Here is a 22,245-nt window from a genome sequence, read left to right on the forward strand (position 1 = left end):
ACATTTACACAAGTAAATGCATAGACTCAATGATTGGCTAAAAATCTGTGGAAATGTTTGGGCCTAGTTTGGTCATCACTTAGGCCTACATCAACCTGCTGTCAGATGGTTTTAGTCACTTTAGATTGTCTCACATATTTATTTATGTATATATAAGATTTTATTATTCTTTCTTTATAATCGTTATTTAATTTTCCTTTGGCTTAGTCACTATTTCAGAGGTTGCCACAGCTGAATGAGCCGCCAACTATTTGACATATGTTTTATGCACTGGGAGCCTTCCAACCTAGTGGGGAACACCCATGCACACACATTCACACGCACACAGTCAGACTAGAGCCCCCAAAGAAACCCCACACAAACAAAGGGAGAACATGCAAACCCAACACAGAAATGCCAACCACTGAGCCACCGTGCCCCCACATTTCTTTATATAATTATATCATTATTTACTCCTCTTAGTGACTTCAAAATTTAGGTTGTTCACTAATTTTAATTTCCACCGTATTTCTAAATATGCACACCCATATACAATTAATTTAGTCATATCAGTAGCTTGATTAACAGGTGATTTATTTTTAAAAAGCAGGATGTCTTAGGAGAGCCAACTAGCTCTGCAATGGAATTTATAATCTTTAAAGCTATTTACACTGATTTCAATTTAGCGACTGCCATACTAGCTAGTGCAACACGAACAAGAACTTAGTACCCTTTCAAATGCAATTTCAAATATAGTGAGTTAACTCTCACAAACAAAGATTTCATTGCTTTGAAGTAACCAAGAAAAATCCCCTGATAAATCTCAGCATAGGCTGTAAACTACTTCTATATTAAGCACATCTTCACAGAATGTCTCGCATCCTGCAGTATTTAATCAAATCATCCATCAAAGTGTAAATTCACCCTGACCTGCTTTATCTAATCATCTTATCTATCAGTTGCATAACCTGAGGATCATATAGGCAGCGTGCAAGCAGGAGAAAATTAGCCAATCGGTTCTTATTTTGCATCTATTATACACAGAATCTAGCTAAGTCGTTAAAAAAACTCATTAGTTGAGCTATGAAGTCGCCCTTTCCCATTTCAATGTACTGGCAGGCACACTAAATTGTGGGGGGCAAGATACTCAGATTATCTAATTCTTGGTTTGTTGTTTGTCTTGTAACATTAGATCAAGTCAGGAACAAAGTCGGAAAGACACGCACTGCCACTGCTGCAGGGAATGTGAGAAGAGGATTTGGAAAATGAGAGTAGGCACATGAATAATACCTTTATATTGTCTGACAGTCAGAGAGATTCAAATATGCATGTCTTGATTTTCTATCCAAGAAAGACATGTAAGACAATTCAGTAAGTCATTTCAGTGAGCTGTTAAATGTAATCTTCATTTAAATTTGTGAAATCTAAGGTTAGGTCATGCTGGAATTTCCATTGGATGTCTTTTAGAAATTAAATCAAGGATCAACTTTGATCTTTTTGTGTTCTGCATATTGTGATATCTATATTATAACATGAAAATGAATACAAATCATTTTGTTATTTTATCATGAATGGATTCTGTCACCCTCATTTTTTTCTCCATTATTCTGTTTTGATTTGGAGGGACTGGCTGTGGAGGTCCAATGAGGCATAGGAACTGGCCATACCCTACGGTCGTTTAACAAATTACACAGTACGATGGGTTTATAATAGCCTTCCATTTTATTTATTTCTGTTCAGCACAACAACTGCTGGACTACAGTGGAATATATATTTTCATTTCCAAGTCATAATAAATATGGATATATTCACAGGTCATGTATTGCTAGTGTCCTTTGTCTTAAAAACTGCTTTAATTCTTCGAGGCATAGATTCAGTATACTGGAGATTCATACTTCATAATTTGTAGTTGTCACAGATAAATCTGCTACATCTCTATTATGTGAATATTCCAATGCAATCTCACAGCAATTCGTAACTTTTTGATTTAGTGGCTAATTTGTATGAATTCGTACAATCTAATTTGAACAATTTAATAGAATTTGCTCATCACCCAATGACTAATGGGGTTAGGGTTGGCATTGGGTGCCACGCCTCATTTTTAAAATCATTCATTTTTGTACAACTGAACTCAACTTTGTACAACTGTAAAATACTTCCGTTTCCTCGCGAGATCAGGCTGGAATATTCTGTTTAACTGCATCACAAATATGCTTTTATGGATTGAGACTCACTGTTTGAGTATAGTGAACTCAGTCTGGTTTTCATTACAAATTTGTTCAAAACCTTTGTAAAGTTTTCTGTGTTTTTTTTTAATTAATTCCGAATTTTGTTTTCAGGTGTGTTATTCAAGAATTATGGAAAAAAGGTCACTTAAACTTGGGAATAGACACAGATGAAGTGGTACTGACGTTATAAAACAGTATTTCACAGAGTAGAACTGTGGATTCAGAATTTCTAAATCAAAAGATCAATCTTTTTTTAATTGTAAAATATTAAAATAAATATTTAATTATAAAAAAGATGTCAATTTTATGTACACCTAGTGACCTGCAAAAGCTGTTTCCATGGCAGTTTTACAAAATATTCCATTTTTAAACTACCCTAAAAACCATGTTGTACTGCTGGAATTAGCTACTGTGATATTGGTGCACTGTGGTCATAAAGGGGTGGACATGGCCAGCATTAGTTCAAAGGTAAGCTGTGGCATTTAGGCAATGCTCGGTTTGTATGTAGTGGCCCAAACTGTCTCAAGAAAACACTCCCAACTTTAATAAATCCCAACCACCAACCTGAACCTGAACTAAATGAAAAAATAGTATATTTGTTCACCAAATCCTGACCATATCAGCCAAATTCGGCACCAGAAGTTAAGACTCATGACACTGAGTTTTACGATAACAGCAAATTTTGATCTGTTAGGTGCCCCAAGGCTGTATTCTAGCCCCATGTTATTGTATCTGTGTATGCTTACCTTTGGATCTGTATATGAGAAGTATGGCATGTGCTATCATTGTTATGCTAATGACGCTGTTCACCAAACCCAAATCTTGGTGCTTTGCAACTTATGTCAGGCAATATGTAAAAAATCTAGGTGTGTTGTTGGACAGTGTTAAAGCTTGATACACAAGTCAAGCAAGTTGTAAAATCAAGTTTCTTTCAGTTGTCAACCCTGGTGAAAATGTCCTTTCTCTTTTTTACTAACTTAGCAAGAGTAATCCATGTTTTTGTCGCCATGAGACTGGGTTATTGCAATTCTCTTTATTTGGGGATTAGTCTTACCTACAAATGGTTCAAAATGCAGCTACCAGAGTCTTGAAAGAATATTGCCCTCTTTCTTCAGTCATTACATTAGCTACCTCTCTGATACAGGATTAATTAAAAATAATCTCTTATTAGTTTTGAGGACTTTAAATAGTTTAGTACCTTCATATCTCACTGATCTTTTGACAGGACACTAAAATGCAAGAGCTCTCATGTCTGCCAATTTAATGCTTTTAGTGGTTTCTAAAAGTAGGCTAAAGTCCAGGGGTTATTTAGCATTTGCCAAAGCCCCTCCATTTCTATGGAACAGTCAACCTGTAGAACTCAGAACTGATCCAATACTATCAATTTTTATGTAAAATCTCATTTGTTTGATCTGGAATATTTTTCGTTATTTATAATGTTTTGTGGCGCAGTAGTTAGTGCTGTCGCCTCACAGCAAGAAGGTTGTTGGTTCGAGCCTCAGCTTGATCAGTTGGCATTTGTGGAGTTTGCATAATCTCCCCGTGTTCGTGAAGATTTCCTCCGGGTGCTCCGGTTTCCCCTACAAGTCCAAAGACATTCGGTAAGGTAAATTGTCTGTAGTGTATGTGCGTAAATGAGAGTGTATGGGTGTTTCCCAGTGATGGGTTGCAGCTGGAAGGGCATCCACTGCATAAAAGATATGCTGGATAAGTTGGCGGTTCATTCCACTGGGGCAACCCCAGATAAATAAAGGGACTAAGCTGAAAAGAAAATGAATGGATGAATGTAACGTTTTCTTTTATGGTTTGCTGCATTTATTTGTGACCATGTCTTGTCGTAATTCTGTAAATTGTTTGCTTTGTACAGCACATTGGTCAACTATTGTGTTCTATAAATTAATTTAAATGTATCATATAATTAATAGATATTTTTAAATTTTACTTTTTTCTGCTGTGCAAATTTGCTGTAAGAATTGTATTTTTAGTCTCCTATTCATACTGTATGGGACAGGAGCAACAGTGTGGACTTTTGCTGCTGTAACTTATCTGCTTCAAGGTTTTATGTGTTCAGAGATGCTTACTTTGCTTATCTGCATACCTCGGTTGTGATGCAAGTATTATTCAATCGTTTATTTTCCTTCAGCTTAGTCCCTTATTTATTAGGGGTCGCCACAGCAGAAAAAACTGCCAACTATTCCAGCATATGTTTTAAGCAGCGGATGCCCTTCCAACTGCAACCCGGTACTGGGAAACACCCATACACACTCATTCACACACACACACACACCACTCGTACACTGCAGCCAATTTAGTTTATTCAATTCACCTCACTGAAAAAAAATATTCAAAGATGATTCCTTGGATTTACTAAATTTTTTTACGTTAAGTGGTTGTAAACAATTTATTTGGGCTGAATTTAAACAAACAAATTAAGTTGAACATTACTAAATTGAATTTGTTTGTTTAAATTCAACACAAATAAATTGTTTGCAACAGTTCTGCATGCAGCACTTTTTTATAGCGCATGTTTTTGGACTGTGGGGTAAACCGGAGCACCCACGCCAACATGGAGAGAACATGCAAACTCTGCAAAGAAATACCAACTGGCCCAGCAGGAACTCGAACCAGTGACCTTCTTGCTGTGAGGCAACAGTGCCACTGAGCCACCATACCGCCCCAATGTGAGTATCAATTTGAATAAATATTGCCTTTCCATCAACCTGAACCAGTTTGGATATTCATCTCAGATCTCTGCCGTCCACAAAGCATTTTTGCTCACAGAACTGACGGACAGTGGATATTTCCTCTTCTTCAGACCATTCTCTGTCAACCCTACAGATATCTGTCTGTGAAAATCCCAGTAGATCAGCAGTTTCTAAAATACTCAGACCAGCCTGTCTGGCACCAACATTCATGCCATTTTCAAAGTCACTTAAATCCCATTTCATCCCTATTCTGATGCTCTTTTGATCCTCTCATACATTCCTCAATGCAAGCTGCTCTTATTGGCTGGTTAGAAATTTGTGTTAATGTACAGCTGAACATGTATACCTTAGAAAATGGCAGTGAGTTACTGTGAAAATTAATTATCTTGGTTATGCGAATTTGTGCCCTTCACTAAAAAACTGTCTGGCTTTGTGTCGTGAATAACAATGAGGGTCTGCTGATAGGTGAAACTTGAGGACTCTCCAATTCAAAAGTGTGAGATGAAGAGCGAAACAATCCCTACGATAAATAACCCTTCCTGCAACTGCTCATAAACACACATATTTTATACAGCACCATCTTTGTGTGACACAAGCCTCATTACATGCACAGCTTTTCTCTTTTACCATCTGGAAGCAGGAGAAGAAAAGATACAATACCATTGTTTTCATTCCACAAAGGACTTGATTGAAGTTATTGATAATTTGCATTGATAGAATAGAGAAGCCACCAAATGCAAGTCACAGTGTCTCCCGTTCATGCATGCTACTGCGAGATATGAAGCAAGAGGAAGCAATTAGACACATAAGATGTGCCTTCCTGAGGACATGCCCTCAACCACTGCGACTTTTATATCAAGTTAATTATGATTCAGAAATGCTAATTAGAACAATGCAGCCCAGATAGGATAAGTCGAGAATAGTGTGTTATATAACATATTAGCTGGCATCCTTCATTTAACAGGCATGTAGCACTTGTGGCCAGAGTATAAGCATGGAAAGCAAACGCTGACCTACACAAAGGTGAGCTGTGCGATGAAGGTATATGTGTGAGCATCTCAAATATCTGGTCCCTAGATGTGTGACTGTCAGGAGCCAAACACAGTCAGCAGTCTCTCAAAAGAGGGAGGCCATATTTCACTAATAAGCATTTCATCACTGAGCGAACTCCACTGTCCTGATCAATCAGTTACAGAGGACGACCCCAAGTGGGACAGTGGAGGAAAGGACAGGATAGGGATGTGTCTGTCTGAGTGAATCCTGTGTTGTAGATGCTACACTATGTGTGTTTGCACAGATCCTGTCTGACGAGAGCAGGAGCAGCTGGGAAGCGATGATGGAATCGGCCTGTTGCCATGGAGACCACAGCATCACACAGAATTCCAAGGACAATGGAATGTCACGATGTGAGTCTGATATTCCCAGACACAAGACAAACATGACCTCACACAAGTGCTGCCATCAGTGAGGACCAGCAGCAAGCGCAGCGTTCCAAGAGTGAATGATTCATGCGGTGAAATCCACTGTCTAAATAACTTACAGCACAGAATGCTACTGATCCATGAACTCACAGTATGGTTTGTTCATGTGTTCATCAACTAAGCTGAATAGTCATACATGGTCAACTCTGTCCCTACATAGTCTCTCTGGGTTGCTTAAATGTCAAGGCCAAAAGTACCAAAATTCATACAATTGTGTAATATCTACCATCCCTGGGATGGTTACGGTAATGGGCAAGCTTTCAAAAAATCATATATTTTCATATACCTCAGTTTCCTTTGGCTTAGTCCCTTTATTCATCAGAGGCCGCCACAGTGGAATGAACTGCCAACTTATCCAGCACATGTTTTACCAACACAATCTCATGGCAATTCGTAACTTTTTCATTTAGTGGCTAATTCGTACAAATTCGTACAATCTAATTCGTACATTTTAGTACGATTTGCGTATCCCCCAATGACGGTTGGGTTTAGGGGTGGGGTTAGGTGCCACGCCTCCTTTTTAAAATCGTACATTTTCTTACGACTGAACTCGTACGAATTCGTACGAATTAGGCACTAAATTGCTAAAAACGTAAAATACTTACGTTTTCTCGTGAGATCAGGCTGGTTTTACACAGCGGATGCCCTTCCAGCTGCAACCCAGTACTGGGAAACACCCACCCACTCATTCACACACATACACTACGGCCAATCTAGTTTATCCAATTCACCTACTGTATACTGCATGTCTGTTGAGTGTGTGGGAAACCATAGCATCTGAAGGGAAACCCACACGAACACGGGGAGAACATGCAAACTCCACACAGAAATGTCAAATGGTCCAGTCGAGGCTCAAACCAGCGATCTTCCTGCTGTGAGGTGACAGTGCTAACCACTGAACCACCGTGCCGCCCTTGTTTTCATATACTTCACATCATACAAATTGAAATTGAAACTATCTTCAAAATGGTTATGTTTCCCTGTGAGATCCCTGTAAACCAGGGGTGTCCAAACTCGGTCCTAGAGGGCCGATGTCCTGCTGACTTTTGCTCCAACTTGCTTCAACACACCTGCCTAAAAGTTTGTAGTACAGCTTATTAGCTTGTTCAGGTGTGTTTGATTAGGGTTGGAGCTAAACTCTCCAGGACACTGGCCCTCCAGGACTGAGTGTGGACTTGCCTGCTGTAAACTGCACCAGCACATGGATTGAAGCACAGGACCCTACAGCTATACTTTCTTGTTTATTTGTGTATGTGTGTGTGGCAACACTAGATTTAACACTAGATAGAGATATATATTCACTATAAAATAAAATAAAATTTTTTGCATTATAATGCTTATATAAATGCTTTATTCTACATTGCCATTACTAATCATTCTCCATAAATAAACATAACAGCTTTTTTGTCTAATTTAATGAGAACTGTCAGTGAATGAGTACGTTTACATGGACATCTGTAATCAAATGATTTGCCTTAATCTGAATAAGATAATAATATGATTAAGGTGTTTACATGAGTTTTTGAATGTTCCTTTCATGATCCCGTTTTACATGTTATAGCACATAATTTGATTAACATCATTGCGTCAGCACGCTATCCACATTTTCTTGTTTCATGTAGCCTAATTTTGGATGTTACATTTTTGATTTGTCAACTTTAACTGCAGTTTGGCACTTTCACTGTCATTTACAAACATTGCATGCACAAAAATCATACCTGAAGATAATACTTTGATTAAGCTTGTCTATTAACCTTTAGCACACTATCCAACAACACACCTAGAATGTCTGTACTGCACTTTAAGAACATGACTGAAATCGCCATACTCCACATGTCTTAATCTGATTTCTGTTGAGTTCGATTAAGAGCTCAATCAGATTAAATTACTCTAAATTTTATGTTTACATGGTAGACTCTTCATCAGAGTGTTGTCTTAATCGTATTAAAATTGTAGGCTATTATTAGCATCTATGTAAATGTACTTATAGTCACTAATGTAAAATGTGAGTGCATATATATATATATATATATATATATATATATATATATATATATATATATTTATTTATTTTTTTTTTTATTATTATTATGTAATGTGTGTGGGTGGGTGGAGAAAGGACAGATTGCATAGTGTCCAGTGTCCACAGTGAATTTGTGGGTCAAGAATGTAACTTTTAACAAAAAGGGGGCCTTGAGCAAAAACCCCATGCACAGGGCTTAGAATTTCTAGCTACACCACTGGGAACAACACTGCAATATTTCAGCAACTGTTGTTTATACTGAACATCTGTGAATGCTTTGGCCCAAGAGGAAGCTCATTAATAAAAACACACCCAAAACCGAAATAGCACCTAAGACATTTTCATTGCTTTCAAGTTCCTCTAGAAAAGAAAAATATATATGCTGCTCCTCTCATGGTTTTCTGACAATATATCATCAAGATGACTCATTAAAACAAGCACAAACTTCCCATTTACATTAATATAAAGAAGCAGCAATGCATTCAACTAAATATAACTCATTAATCACATTTAATTTCACAAATGAATCTGTTTCCCATTCATGATTTTGGGCTGCCTTAGAAAAGCGGTGTAAAAACACATCCCCTGAATGCAGAGATGCAGAGCAGAAACAGTCTGTGTCTAGAAACACATCTTTTGAATTGCACAACAATGTGTCTGGCCAAACAACAGGAGATCTGAATCACCATTACAGTGCACTATTACAGTGTCTTCCAGCATCTGTCACCGTGGACAGTTCGCCCCGAGAGCCAGTTTAATGTATGAAGGAAGCCTTTGCACTAGTGTCTCATCCCACTGATGTGACTCTCTCGGCACTGTACGTGACAGGTGACCCGCCGCTCTCTAAAGGCAGCAGACGGGTCACAGAAACTATGATTCACTCAACGCGCAAGCCAAAAGAAAATTCGTAAGCCGTTAATTAGCCATTACGCATTGCAGCCCTTGTGCAGCGTCCAGATTCGTGGAGATGCTCGCGGATTTTCCCGCTTGAATGCGCAGCATCAGCATCCTGAGCATTAAGACACGTGTGTCGGAGACGGGGAGCACCCGACTGTGCTGATGAAAACATGTTAATACCGACCTGAACCGTGCAAGTGTATTCCGAGTCGTCCAGCAGTCGCACCGTGCAGTTGAATTCCCTGTCAAGACTCCGATCGCTGCCACTCATCAGGCGGCTCAACATATTGGCCAGTCAGTAGAGACGCACGAGCGTTTAGGACGAGCGCAACATGTCACTCACTGCAGACATGTCAGACAGACCCTTCTCGCTGACCACAAGCCTTTTTGAGTCATTACTCCCCATCGTTATCCTTTGGGCTGGACGGTGTGGTCTCCCCTGCCGGTGGTGGTTCTATGCCAATGTTGGAGGTAGTCCAATGCACTGAATAGACTCAGGCACAACAGCCCATCCATATTCATGCATTATTTCTGGGGAGGGCTGAGGCGGGCTGTATTCATAAAACTAGAAGCCAGCGAGAGTCGATGTTCCTAAATGTTTAGATTTATTTCTTAAATATCTGAACACTATTACGAGTTTCTGTCCAGAAAGGCGTATTTTTAATTTATTTACTTTACATATCTATGATCTGCTAAGAGTGTCTTGTTTATGAATATCTGGGATTCCCTGTTTTCTTGAGAATTTTTATTAAATCCACTGAGGTCTTTCCTTTAGAAATCTTTCCTGGTTTTCTTGCAAAATAAGTCAATAAAAAATGCAGACGCACATCCCCAGGCGGCGAAAGACTCATTCAAAATGCAAATGATGCTCTACTTGGCATCAAGTCTGCATTTTCCTATAAAGTAAGTCTTTGATATGACTGTGATTGTATGATATTTAGAGGAGTCATAATCCAAAACTTTGCTTTTAATTATTAGGGTTACACAAGGCAGAGGTGTAAACAAATTAAAGTAGAGCATTAGTGACTTGATAAATCAATAAATATCAATTCAGTTCAGCATCTAACGTTGATGTATGCAAAATGGGATCGATATTTTGAACCGCACATTAAGTTGATGTTTGAGTTTGACTCTTAAATATGGGACAGACAAATATCATAATAAAACAACTCATGCAATCAATATAGAACTGTGCTTTTATTCATTCAGTTTACATAAGGCAGGACTATGAACAACTCAGTTTAATGGTGTTAATAACATACTAAATGATATATCAAATCACTTCAACTTCATAGGTTGAGGTATGCAAATTTAAATATATGTAACAATATTTTAAATTGCACATAGATTGAGGTTTCAAAAATATGACTCAAAATTTTTTTTACAGACATCATGTAAACTTTTTAAAGTAACAAAGTTGGGGAAAATGTGCAATTCTGCATGCAGAAGGCACTTTCATATTCATATATATATATATATATATATATATATATATATATATATATATATATATATATATATATATATATATATATATATATATATATAAATTCCATAGTCATATTATTATAGTCAGCACAACAAACTACTTTGTATTCTATTTAACAGTGTATATTAAGGCTTTAGGAATTTAAAGTTGACACACGCACACACACAGTGGACAACACAGAGGTTTTCACAAAATAAACAACACCAGTACAAACCAAGAACAAGTCAGAATAAAGGTGCAACATTGCTGCAGTATTAAGCAATGCACATTAAGACCAATTTGAAAAACTATACAGGGTACTCAATTCTGTATATATCTTTCAGTACATTATCGCTAAGGCATTTTGTTTGACATAGAGGTAATTTTGGTTGGATGCAGGCATTAAATCAAGGTTGCTTGTTTTATGGGGAACAGACTGAGGAATCAGCTGGCTATTGTCTTCATGGCAGCTTAGTGATTTAAGTCTATGTGCTGGTGGACACACCAGTTTTCTTCTCATTGAAGAAACTCTTCAGCATAAGCACCTGGCCAATGCAGACTACAAACAGGATGACGGTCTCCCCGATGGACCAAAAGTGCACACGCTCGTGCAGGTCCTCTGCTCTGAGACGATCCTGAGCCTCTCGAAGACGATACCAGGTCTGAGAGTCTGAAACCACTTTGAGGATCTCGTGGATAGACAGGCAGGCTGACTCCATCTGCATGATTTATTCAGAGATTCATATCAAATGCATTTATGCAGCGCATATGCTTGTGAGTGAATGCTGCTCGAGTTTCTCACCTGTGTGAGAGCTGTGGCTCTGTTCTGGTCAGGGAATAGCCGGTCATCCTCTCCGCTTCTGAAGTCCAGGTAAACAGTCTTGTGAGAGAAGGTTGAGAACTCATTGCTGAAGCAGACCTTGTACACTCCCTTCATGACTGTTGTGTGGGAAAAGCTGTCATACTGCTTTTTTCGTTCCTGATACAGCATGTTATTTATTGGATCTGTCACAAAACAGTCCACATCATAGTTTCCTCCGGCAATAACCTATATGAAAAGATAAGTGGTAATACTGAGAATATGTTTTTGCCCAAAAATGGTTAACATTGAAGTAAGGTTGGGTTTATATTCACACATTCGGTCAGGAACAACTTGTGACATACAGTACTCCCTAAATTGTTTACCTTGGTACTTTGAATTTTGAGTCTGAAATCTAGTGCAAGTTTGACACATTAATGCAACATTAGCATTAATTAATTGACTGTGCGAACAATGTACTTTGATAGTCATTGGCTGCATATATATTATAACTATTTAGAATTTGCAAAGAATACATCTCTGACATTACATTATTAAGAGCCACATAATAATAGGTAAACAAACCTGGACAACCCAATGATAAACATTCACTTGCACAACATCTAATGGCCCACATATTACATTTAAGCAGACAAGTAATGCACTAAAAGCCGTTGTCGGAGTAGTTAACGTTACCTGAAAGTCAATATCAAACTTGACTCCTTGCTCTAGTTCCTCGTAAAAGCATTGCTTTTCGTTATCGGGCAACTCAAAAGTTAATTCGGTGGCATTTACAAAGGCTATGTACACAGCCAAAAGTAAAAAGGAGTGTCTCATTATGTTTAAGTGGACAGAAATTAGATTATTCGTTAAAATGTGCAGAAAGCCTCCTCCATTAAGTTTCCGCAGGTTTGCCTGAACGCACTCAGCCACTTGACAGACCGATGCAAAACATCACTGACGTGGCAGGAGGACGGGGGACTTCCGGTTTTGTTCTTTCAAAATAAACGAAGGCACACATTTTACATTGATTTGTGCACAGATTTAACATATTTTATTACTATTATCATTATTTAAAATATACATTTATAATGCTATCATGTAAAATACTTCGCGTCTTGTAAGACTGCACGTGATTTATCGCAGTATTGTATGTTAGTGGATTATATTTATAAATGACCAGACATTTAAGAATATTTAATTTCGGTAATTTTCGATACTGGTTTTAAAAATTTTAAATCAAGTCCATTAAAGTTACTTAAACTAGGTCGTGAACATTCCATAATTAAACGCTTTCGTTGTTGACTAAATAACGGATGGGAAAGACACTTAGCAAAGCAAATTAATATTAATAATAGTAAAAAACAAAAATATAATATTTGAACTAGCACGGTTTCAAGCCTCGGCTGGGTCAGTTGACATTTCTGAGTGTTGATCCTTCTAATCAATGTTATCTTATCATTGACCAGGAAGAAAAAAATAGAACCTTAATCACAGGCATGTAGTACAAGGTTACCCAAATATTTGTTCGTCCATGATTCAGTTTCTTGGCTCAACAGAAAGCTCATTAAATATATTTGTTTTAACTTTTATAGCAACTGTAAAAAGAAAATGTAAGTAGCACAGACCATTTTGTTCTGTCTCATAATTTACCAGGGAAGGAGTTTTTAAACAACTCATGCTACGGATCAGTGTTTCAAACATGTAATTCCAAGGACACCACCCTAAACCTTTGATACTGTGGGCAACAGTAAACAGATTGTTTCAAGAAGAGAAAGGGCACAGTTGAGGCCCTCGGAGACGATTGAAACTATTGTTAAAAAATACAGTTTTAAAATATTTAATGAAAGTTTTAAACGGTGTCTGTGCATGACAGCCTCGTGTTTTACAGTCAGTATAAGGGCTCTTATTTTGAAATGTAAGACTGAAGCACGCGAGTCTACAGTAGAGTTTACTTCGAAGTGCTCTTTTCCTGTAGTGTGTAGAGGCGGAGACCTGCGTCTGCTCGGACATTTCTGCTGTTGAGGAGCACCTTATGTCACAACTGGACTGTTAAAGTGTCAACCAGGTGTAATTATGCAGGACTACGCAAACGCAGTGAAGGAGTTTGTAGAGGACCACTATACAGGTGTCACATTTGTCCTAATTACAGGTAAATCATTATGTTACTTTCATGTTACAAACCGTTTAGGAAAAAAATGATGGCTTCCGTGATTTATCATGTAAAACACGAGAAACACTGAATGACTGAATGAAAGATTAAACATATAAACATTATGTACGTACAGGCTATACATTAAATATCACATATACGTCATGCAACAGTTACGTAACTTGTATAGTGTTTCTCTTTCTAGATATGTTCAGCGAGACTTTAAAGTATATGTAAATCTTTTAGAGCAATCACAAAACAAAAAAGCACTAAAAACATGTGATGCTCTGAAAACATTTAATTTCATATAAATGTAATTTTACTTTATTTTGTATATATATTTTCTTTCTTTTTTAGAATCTATGTGAAATTTAATACCTCTTGTTCTTGTGGCATTGAGTTAAAAAAAAAGTGCAGATTTTTCTATTTGAACTTCTTTCTCTGTAAAATGATTGTATAAACATCTGCCATCATGATGCCATCTGAGAACCCTGATACAGTTATTATAATGGAGAATGTCTTAGATATGTCTTCTTAACACATCATCTATACGTGTTGCATATGTCCTGAACTAGATAACCTTTACCTGTACTCTTGAGATAAGAGTGTTATGAAAGCAGGCTAGAGGTGACAGAGATGGTGAGAGGAGTAATGTAAATGTGCCGGCAGGTGTCGGTCTGTTTGGATTCAGGAGATGGCTGGCCGGTGGAGTCTGCAGGAGCAAAGCCCGTCTGAACGGAAAAACTGTTCTCATTACCGGAGGCAACACTGGGATCGGTAAAGAGACAGCGGTGGACATGGCCAAGAGAGGTCAGATCATTTAAATTGAGCTCTATGTATGTTTTTTTTTAAGTATTAGCCTATTCTACTATTAAGTAAAAGTAAGCATATTCATTGCAAAAGTTTAGTTTATTCATTCATTCATTTTCTTTTTGGCTTAGTCCCTTTATTAATCTTAGGTCGCCACAGTGGAATGAACCACCAACTCATCCAGCATATGTTTTATACAGCGGATGCCCTTCCAGCTGCAACCCATCACTGGGAAACATCCATACACACTCATTCTCACACACACACACACACACACACACACACACACCTCAGACAAATTTCGCTTACCCAATTCACTTATAGCCCATGTCTTTGGACTTGTGGGGGAAACCAGAGCACCCGAAGGAAGTCCATGCGAACACAGGGAGAACATGCAAACACAAAAATGCCAACTGACCCAGCCGAGCCTCAAACCAGCGAGCTACTTGCTGTGAGGCAACAGCGCTACCCACTGTGCCACCACATTGCCCAGTAAAAAGTAAAACATTAAAGGACTAGTTCACCCAAATAGAAAGAAAAATCTGTTATTAATTACTCTCCCTCATGTTGTTCCAATCTCCTGAGACCTTTGTTCAACTTTGGAGCATACATTAAGATATTTTAGATGAAATCCAAGAGCTCATTCATTCTTTATTGACAGCAAAAATATTGCTAAAATATTTCATGTGACTCCAGTGGGTGACTGTAATCATACCAAGCTCCAAGAACATTTTTGTGGGGCAAAAGAAAACTGCAGATAATGCTTGTTTTCTCTCCCGCGTCAGGTCAGGGTTTCGCATATACTATGGGCAGTACGTCATATTCCCCTTAGAGTCTGCAGCATGACAAATAAGTATTGTATTGCCCAGGGACAATATTTTTGCCAGGGACAGTTATTCAACTTCAGGCCACTGTAGCAATCAGTAAATGAGAGAGAACGAAGGCAGAAGAGGCCGGCCAGATTCATCACAAGCACCTTCTGGCCAGTCTGCCCCTGGTTTTGCCCGTAGTAAATGCGCACCTTTATCTGATGTGGAAGACACTGGCAAACAAAGTCATTTTTGCAGCACAAAATTGTTCTTGGAGCTTCATATAATTACAGTTGACTCACTGAAGGGCATGTAATGTTTTAATAAAGTTTTTGTTTCGATCTCTGAGTTTTGAACATCTCAGGACCTTTGCTGACTATGGAGGATGAGAGAGCTCTCATAATTTTTGTTCTAAAGATGAACAAAGTGATTTGAAATACAGTGGGTTTGAACACGTTTGATAATCCAATTCAATTCATCTTTATTTGTATAGTGCTTTTACAATGTAGATTGAGTCAAAGCAGTAAATTGAAACAGTGTAGTTGAGTTTTCAGAGTTTAAGTTTAGTTCAGTTCATTTCAGTTCAGTTCAATATTCACTGTTGAGAGTTCAAACACTGAAGAGTAATCCATCGATGCGCAGCTCTACAAGTCCCGAACTATGCAAGCCAGTGGCTACATCAGCGAGAAAAAAACTTCAAACATAGGGCGAAGGTGAAGGAGAAAAACCTTGAGAGAAACCAGGCTCAGTTGGGAAAGACCATTTCTCCTATGGCCAAACGTCTTGTGGAGAGCCGCAGTCTAGGTGCCGGAGGCTGGAGAATGCTAGATGTCAGCATAGACTCGTCTGTCCCTGGAGTCTCACAGGAATCAGACGCATGCTCTCTACTCCTCCATGACCACCACAGCAGCTGCTACGGCCTGGTCCGGGAATGTGGAAACCTTGGGTTCATCTCGTTGTGGGTTATGGATTGCATCATTGGTGCTGCTTAGTCTCTGGGGGGCTCGGGATGAGTATCCCCAGGTGGAAATAGAGAATAAAGAGAATAATTAGTGTAGCTGCTGTTCATAGGGTATATAAAAGAGATGCAAAAATCTGCGTGGAGCACATTCATGCATCATACTGCTATGTGATGCATTGAGTGTATGATAGGTTTTTAATCTAGTTTTGAACGTCAGGAGTGTGTCAGGAAGGCTATTCCAGAGTTTAGGAGCCAAAAATGAGAAGGCTCAACCTCTTTTACTCGACTTTGCTCTTCTAGGTACTACCAGAATCCCTGAGTTTTGAGTTGGATTGTAGGGAGACAGAAGGTTGGTTAGATAAACAGGAGCTAGATTATTTAAAGCTTTATAGGTAAGAAGCAATATTTTATAATCAATACGGAACTTAACAGACAGCCAGTGTAAGGAGGATAAAATTGGGGTGAAATGAGCATATTTTCTAGACCTGGTAAGAACTCTAGCAGCTGCATTTTGTACGAGCTGAAGTTTATTAATAAGTTCAAAGTTGGACACACTTTCCAACCCTTTACAGTTAATATTAGTTTATATTACTATTATAATATTAATTACTATTAATTACTATTATAATTAATTTATATTACTAATATACTATTATATGATGTGCAATACAGTAACTAACACGAAGTAACAGTGTGTAGCGGGTTATATTGTATCTCTCCACTTGCACACATTGAAATACTATTGAGAAGAAAGGGGTTAACATTTGTTTATTGTTTTACATGTAGAGTGCCCCCTCTGTTATCTTAAAAGAAAAATTACTTAGGATGTGTATGAAGAAGAAGCCAGTGTGCAAGCAAGGGCTGGTTGAATGTCTCTGTGCTCATTTTTGTTCTTACTGTTTTTTCACAAACAAACAATAAATCATTGAAAGATATATAAGAGTCAATATTTATTTACAAAAAGCAGAGGAGATGCAAAAGACAAGTTACATTTGCACAATATAAATATTTTTTATCAATCTTTGTGAAAGTCAATAAATTTTTTTTGTCTCATTTTACATTCCATTGGTGCGACACGGTAGCACAATCGCCTCACAGCAAGAAGGTCGCTGGTTCAAGCTTTGGCTGGGCCAGTTGTCAGTCTGCGTGGAGTGCGTGGTGACCTCTAAAATAGAGACAAAGCTGAAGGAAAATAAATGAATGAATAAAATGTATAAATGCTGTAGATTATTGTTTTATTATTAGTACATTTTAACTAGCCAGTTGGCTATTCATTATACATACAGTCTATAATCCTCCACTGTTCAGGTGCAAGGGTGATCCTGGCCTGCAGAGACATGGGTAGAGCACACAAAGCTGCAGAGGAGGTCAGGAAGAGGAGTGGAAATGAGAATGTGACTGTGAAGATGCTGGATCTGGCCTCTTTGCAGTCTGTTCGAGATCTGGTCAAAGATGTACAGCAGTCTGAAAAAAGACTGGATATCCTCATTAATAATGCTGGTAAGGAATGTCACGCAGATTATTATGCTAAAGAGTATTGTAAGAAAGCATTTCATTTTTGACTATCAAATTGCAAACCATCAATGTATTTTTTTCATTTGTATTTATTTATTCAGTTGTTTACTCATTAATGTTTATGCAAAATTTTCCCTGCTATTTAATTTAAATTTTCTTATATGTTATGTTATCATATTTATTGTCTTTGTTCCTTACTATGTTATGTATTAACAGTTTATTCATAAATATTTCTTTCTCCCATTTATCGATATTTGTGCATTGATTTATTCATTTGTTTTTACTTTTATTTATTACATTTATTTTTCTGCCAACAGGGGTAATGATGTGCCCGAAGTGGCATACAGATGAAGGTTTTGAGATGCAGATTGGAGTAAACCACTTGGGCCACTTCCTGCTTACAAACTTGCTTCTGGACCTGTTGAAGAAGTCAGCACCCAGTCGTATTGTCAATGTGGCCAGCGTGGCCCATGAGAGAGGTGTGAATACACAAAATGCTTTTAACTGAAATACTCATAACATATCAAACTTGTTTGTATTCCTTAATAGTCTTTAATTTATTGTAAGCATTAGTTACCCAGGAACAGCACTAGCCACTGGCAAGGCTTTAATTAGATTTTTCTTTTGTATGATTTGTGATTCTATAAAAGCAGTCTAAGGCAGGCTCTGTGTTGAGAACTGGTAAAAGCCAAACAAAGCACAACACCAAACAGTCTGGGGTGCATTTCGGAAAACCATTGTTAGCCAAATTATGTCACAAGTTCCATCGTTTCGAACATACTTCATTGAATAGGCATTTCCCAAATACATCAATTCAAGGAACATTCGCAAACTGCGTCGCAAACTTGGATCTCTGGAGCTGTAGTTAAAAACATGTTCCTGGCTGTGTTCTATTCGCAGTTATCCCCCCTATGCCCTATTCCTTTAGAACATTCTAACAATTAAACTTAGAATGATTAAAGAAAATGCAATAAAGTCATCAGTCTTAGGTATAATTTGCTTTCAAAGTATTTGTACAGTTCAGTTTTAGCGATCTTCATGTTTACAATAGCGCTCCCTTCGCAGTGAACTTTAAAAACATTGAAGTCATTTTGAACGCAGCTGTAGCTCATGAAGAAAGCTATAGGTGACCTATTATTTAAAAGTGGAATTTACATTATGCCTCTTAAGCTTGTGAAAACAAAAACAATAGCATAATAATAATGGTTTTCATTTATAGTAGGTTATTAATTAAGCATCTGTACTGTATTTGACGTGAGTCTGTTGGTTAGAACATTTCTGCAGTGGCTTGAATGTGTCAAGTTGTAAAAGTAGACTTTTCAAAAAAAAAATACATCAAAAATATTCTACTTAATAATAATAATAATAATTATTATTATTATTATTAAAGTATGATTTTTCCTTTAAATAATAGATATAAAATTTCATTTCTTTATAAGTAGCCTCATTATTTATTTATTTATTTGTTTATCTGATTTATACATGGTATTAAATTACGAATTAGCTTGTGTTTTATAATAGAATATGTAATGTTCTCAATATTATTTGTAAAGGAAACATAGGCTCTATATGTGTAATTTACATATATTTCAATTAATATGGAAAACGAGTGCATGTTTTCACTAAAACTAATATTGGAATTATATTTAATGCGTGTGCATGTAAAAAAATATAATTTGCACAAAGAAATAATGGGGTTCCTCTCTAAAGAAGATGTTACCACCCTGTTTAGAGCATCATTTTGGGCTTTTTACGTTATAACTGACGTGGTTCAAACGATGGATCTGTGACAGAGAAACTACGGCTTTTGGGAAACACTCGTCACTACATCGTTCTTTTCCCAAATGATGCATCATACTATGATAGTTCAGCTACGAATTATGTTGATGTTTGGGAAACGCACCCCTAAGTAACGGTGCACTTATCACTTGTGAGGCTTGCTTGGCTTCAGTATATTTGCTTCCAACCCAAGTTCAAGGCATCGATTTTTGGTACCTTTAGAAAACCCTGTCATTGACTCCAGCAACAGTGACAGTAATGTGGCCATTGTTGCTTCAAAAAATCCATCATCCGCCCAGCTTTCTTGTCAGGAACAATTCCTACTCCCTATTCCTATCTATCTACTGCAGGGGTGGCCAACACTGTTCCTGGAGAGCCACCTTCCTGCAGATTTCAGTTGCTACCCATATCAAACACACCTGAACCAATTAATTAGGACCTGAACACCACGTGATAATTATATGTTCAGTTTTGACAAAATGTGGCAATGTAGGTCAAATGTAGGTCAAAGTGCAGTCATTGTAATACTTCATAATGTAAATATTTATGTATAATTTTTATTTTGGAGCATGTAACCCATTGAACCTTTCATTTGTGTGTGTGTTTGACAGGCAAGATTAACTTTAATGACATAAACATGGACAAAGACTATGATCCGTACCAGAGCTATTATCGGAGTAAACTGGCTAATGTTCTGTTTACCCGAGAACTAGCTGTCAAGCTAAGAGGTAAACCATAAACAAATGTTCTTTACTCTTACAGTTTTAAAAAAACATAGATGTGACACTGAACCTTACTGCGTTTAAAGATTCTCTCTGTATATTATTCAGACACAGGAGTGACCACTTATGCTCTCCATCCTGGCGTAATCCGTACTGAGCTCGTACGACACGTTGTCTCCAATCTCTGGAGGAAACTCATGATCCTTCCCTTTTATTTCTTCTTCAAAAACCCTTGGCAGGGAGCTCAGACTACTATCTACTGCGCAGTGGACGAGAGTCTGAAGCACAGCAGTGGTCTTTACTACAGGTCAGTGGCTCTAACTGGGATTTAGGAAGTTTTTTGCTTATCACGGCATGTGCAGATGTGTGACTTTTAATGGACAACATCGTAATTATGCTGAGAGATATGCTAATACATTCTGTCTATTTGATGGTCAAATTGTTTGACATTTTATTCTGTTTTTGTTCATAAATTATATGCACAACTGAGTAGAATCAACTTTTTATTCTATAAGAAAAGATGAGCATAAACTATAAAGGAAACACTTTAACGGAATAAATTCCATTATATGCACATAAAAAAAAAGTCATGTGATTTTGTTATGAGAGATCATGTGATGATAAAAATGTGTGCGAATAGATAAACCAGCAGGCTGAGCACATTGTAAAGCATCTGAAATGTTGTTTGGTCATTCTAAAATGCCTTAACCATCTCAGTATTAGTGTTATTATATTATTAATAACCTCCAGAACTGGCAAGTCTCAAGCCTTCAAATACCACCACGTGGTCATTGCGTGTCGGCATTGCCTTTTGAGACGCAAGTAATTTATTAAATAAAGAAAAGATTGACGCAGCTTCTGCTACCGCAGAAAATCCTTTTTTTGATAATTGACACCAGGTAATTTATTTGCACGTCTTTTATGCGATAATCCAGTTTTGTGCATAAATTTAATTAGCATCTTTAGTGGAATTATAGCTTATGTTATTCAAATGAACCACAGTATTACTGCAATCACCAGACTTTATTTGCTTGACCCAGTGTGAACGCACTCTCAGTCTTTTAATAATTTTTATTTGATAATGGATAAGAACAAAACGGCTTGTTTGTAAAGCTTTTATTCACAGTGTTATTTAAACATTAACATTCAAGTATGATCATTTCACTCTGTTATTTGGTCATTTTGCAGTGATTGTGCACCTAAAGAGACTGCTCCTCAGGGCAGGGATGATGTTGCGGCCCGCAGACTGTGGGATCTCAGTGCTTCCATGGTGGGCCTGGCTTAAGACAGCACCAAATCGCTCTCATTTAAAAAAAAGAAAAGTGTCACCTTTTATTGGCTAATTTTCACATTCCAAGTTTTCACACCAGCACTTATTCTTACTTTATATAAAGTACAAAGAGCCGGGTTGAATGTTTCAGCATGCAGGATGACGTATCAGAGAATTAACCAAAATGCCTATGCAATAAAATTGCAACTCGACGTGTGAATGTATACGTTAAATAATTAGTGAGATTTTATATACTGCAATGCTATTAGTCAATGCATAGCTTTACAAATTAGACATTTGATCTAACTTTTAATTTAAAGTAATTTGTGTAATTTGATACAATGTATCATTTTAGTGTAAAATCAGGTTTTACAAAGTCTTTTTTTTAAATGCTCAAATTAATTTAATTGCTATTCTGTATAAAATATGCCCCAATTTTTACAAAATGCTGTAGCATGACATCTGGAATAAAAAAATTATTTTTAATGCCAATTGTCTTCGCTTCAAGAGGGTTTATATGAAATTCAGTTGCTTACAGAATGTTTTTATTGTTTGTCATAAAAAGATGATCAAGTCGCACAGACATGCTCTGCCAGTTTAAAAAATCAAAAAATTAAGAAAGTATATATATATTTTTAAATGTTAAG

General features: G+C 37.3%; 3 protein-coding genes across 4 annotated transcripts in view; 1 reads left to right on the forward strand and 2 right to left on the reverse strand.

Moving 5' to 3' along the window:
• frmd5b (FERM domain containing 5b) overlaps positions 1-10,078 on the reverse strand; it is a 40,977-nt gene extending 30,899 nt beyond the window's left edge. Inside the window, exon 1 of the mRNA XM_693389.10 lies at positions 9,498-10,078. Within this exon, the coding sequence (XP_698481.1) occupies positions 9,498-9,599 (102 nt within the window). The 5' untranslated portion in view covers positions 9,600-10,078. The remainder of the gene's footprint in view (positions 1-9,497) is intronic.
• Positions 10,079-11,177: 1,099 nt separating this feature from the next.
• On the reverse strand, positions 11,178-12,521 carry tmed3 (transmembrane p24 trafficking protein 3). The gene is given in 3 exon segments (NM_001128668.1): positions 11,178-11,500; positions 11,584-11,829; positions 12,277-12,521. Coding segments are annotated over 3 exon segments (621 nt in total). The 5' UTR covers positions 12,418-12,521; the 3' UTR covers positions 11,178-11,266.
• A 577-nt stretch (positions 12,522-13,098) lies between these two features.
• Positions 13,099-22,090, forward strand: si:ch211-107o10.3. 2 transcript variants are annotated; one of them, NM_001199300.1, is given in 8 exon segments: positions 13,099-13,193; positions 13,559-13,732; positions 14,402-14,542; positions 17,621-17,812; positions 18,145-18,306; positions 20,218-20,334; positions 20,437-20,635; positions 21,517-22,090. In NM_001199300.1, coding segments are annotated over 7 exon segments (984 nt in total). In that variant the 5' UTR covers positions 13,099-13,193; positions 13,559-13,656; the 3' UTR covers positions 21,614-22,090.
• Positions 22,091-22,245: the final 155 nt, after the last annotated feature.

Source organism: Danio rerio, chromosome 7 (assembly GCF_049306965.1).
Source record: "Danio rerio strain Tuebingen ecotype United States chromosome 7, GRCz12tu, whole genome shotgun sequence".
Classification (NCBI taxonomy): domain Eukaryota; kingdom Metazoa; phylum Chordata; class Actinopteri; order Cypriniformes; family Danionidae; genus Danio; species Danio rerio.

What these genes read in the sequence shown, in the direction of transcription:
- si:ch211-107o10.3 (XM_005168869.6), top strand. Translation starts at nt 13,657, where the DNA reads ATGCAGGACTACGCAAACGCAGTGAAGGAGTTTGTAGAGGACCACTAT. An exon ending in TATCCTCATTAATAATGCTG is followed by an intron (nt 17,813 to 18,144) that starts GTAAGGAATGTC and finishes TTCTGCCAACAG; the next exon opens with GGGTAATGATGTGCCCGAAG. An exon ending in ACTAGCTGTCAAGCTAAGAG is followed by an intron (nt 20,335 to 20,436) that starts GTAAACCATAAA and finishes TATATTATTCAG; the next exon opens with ACACAGGAGTGACCACTTAT.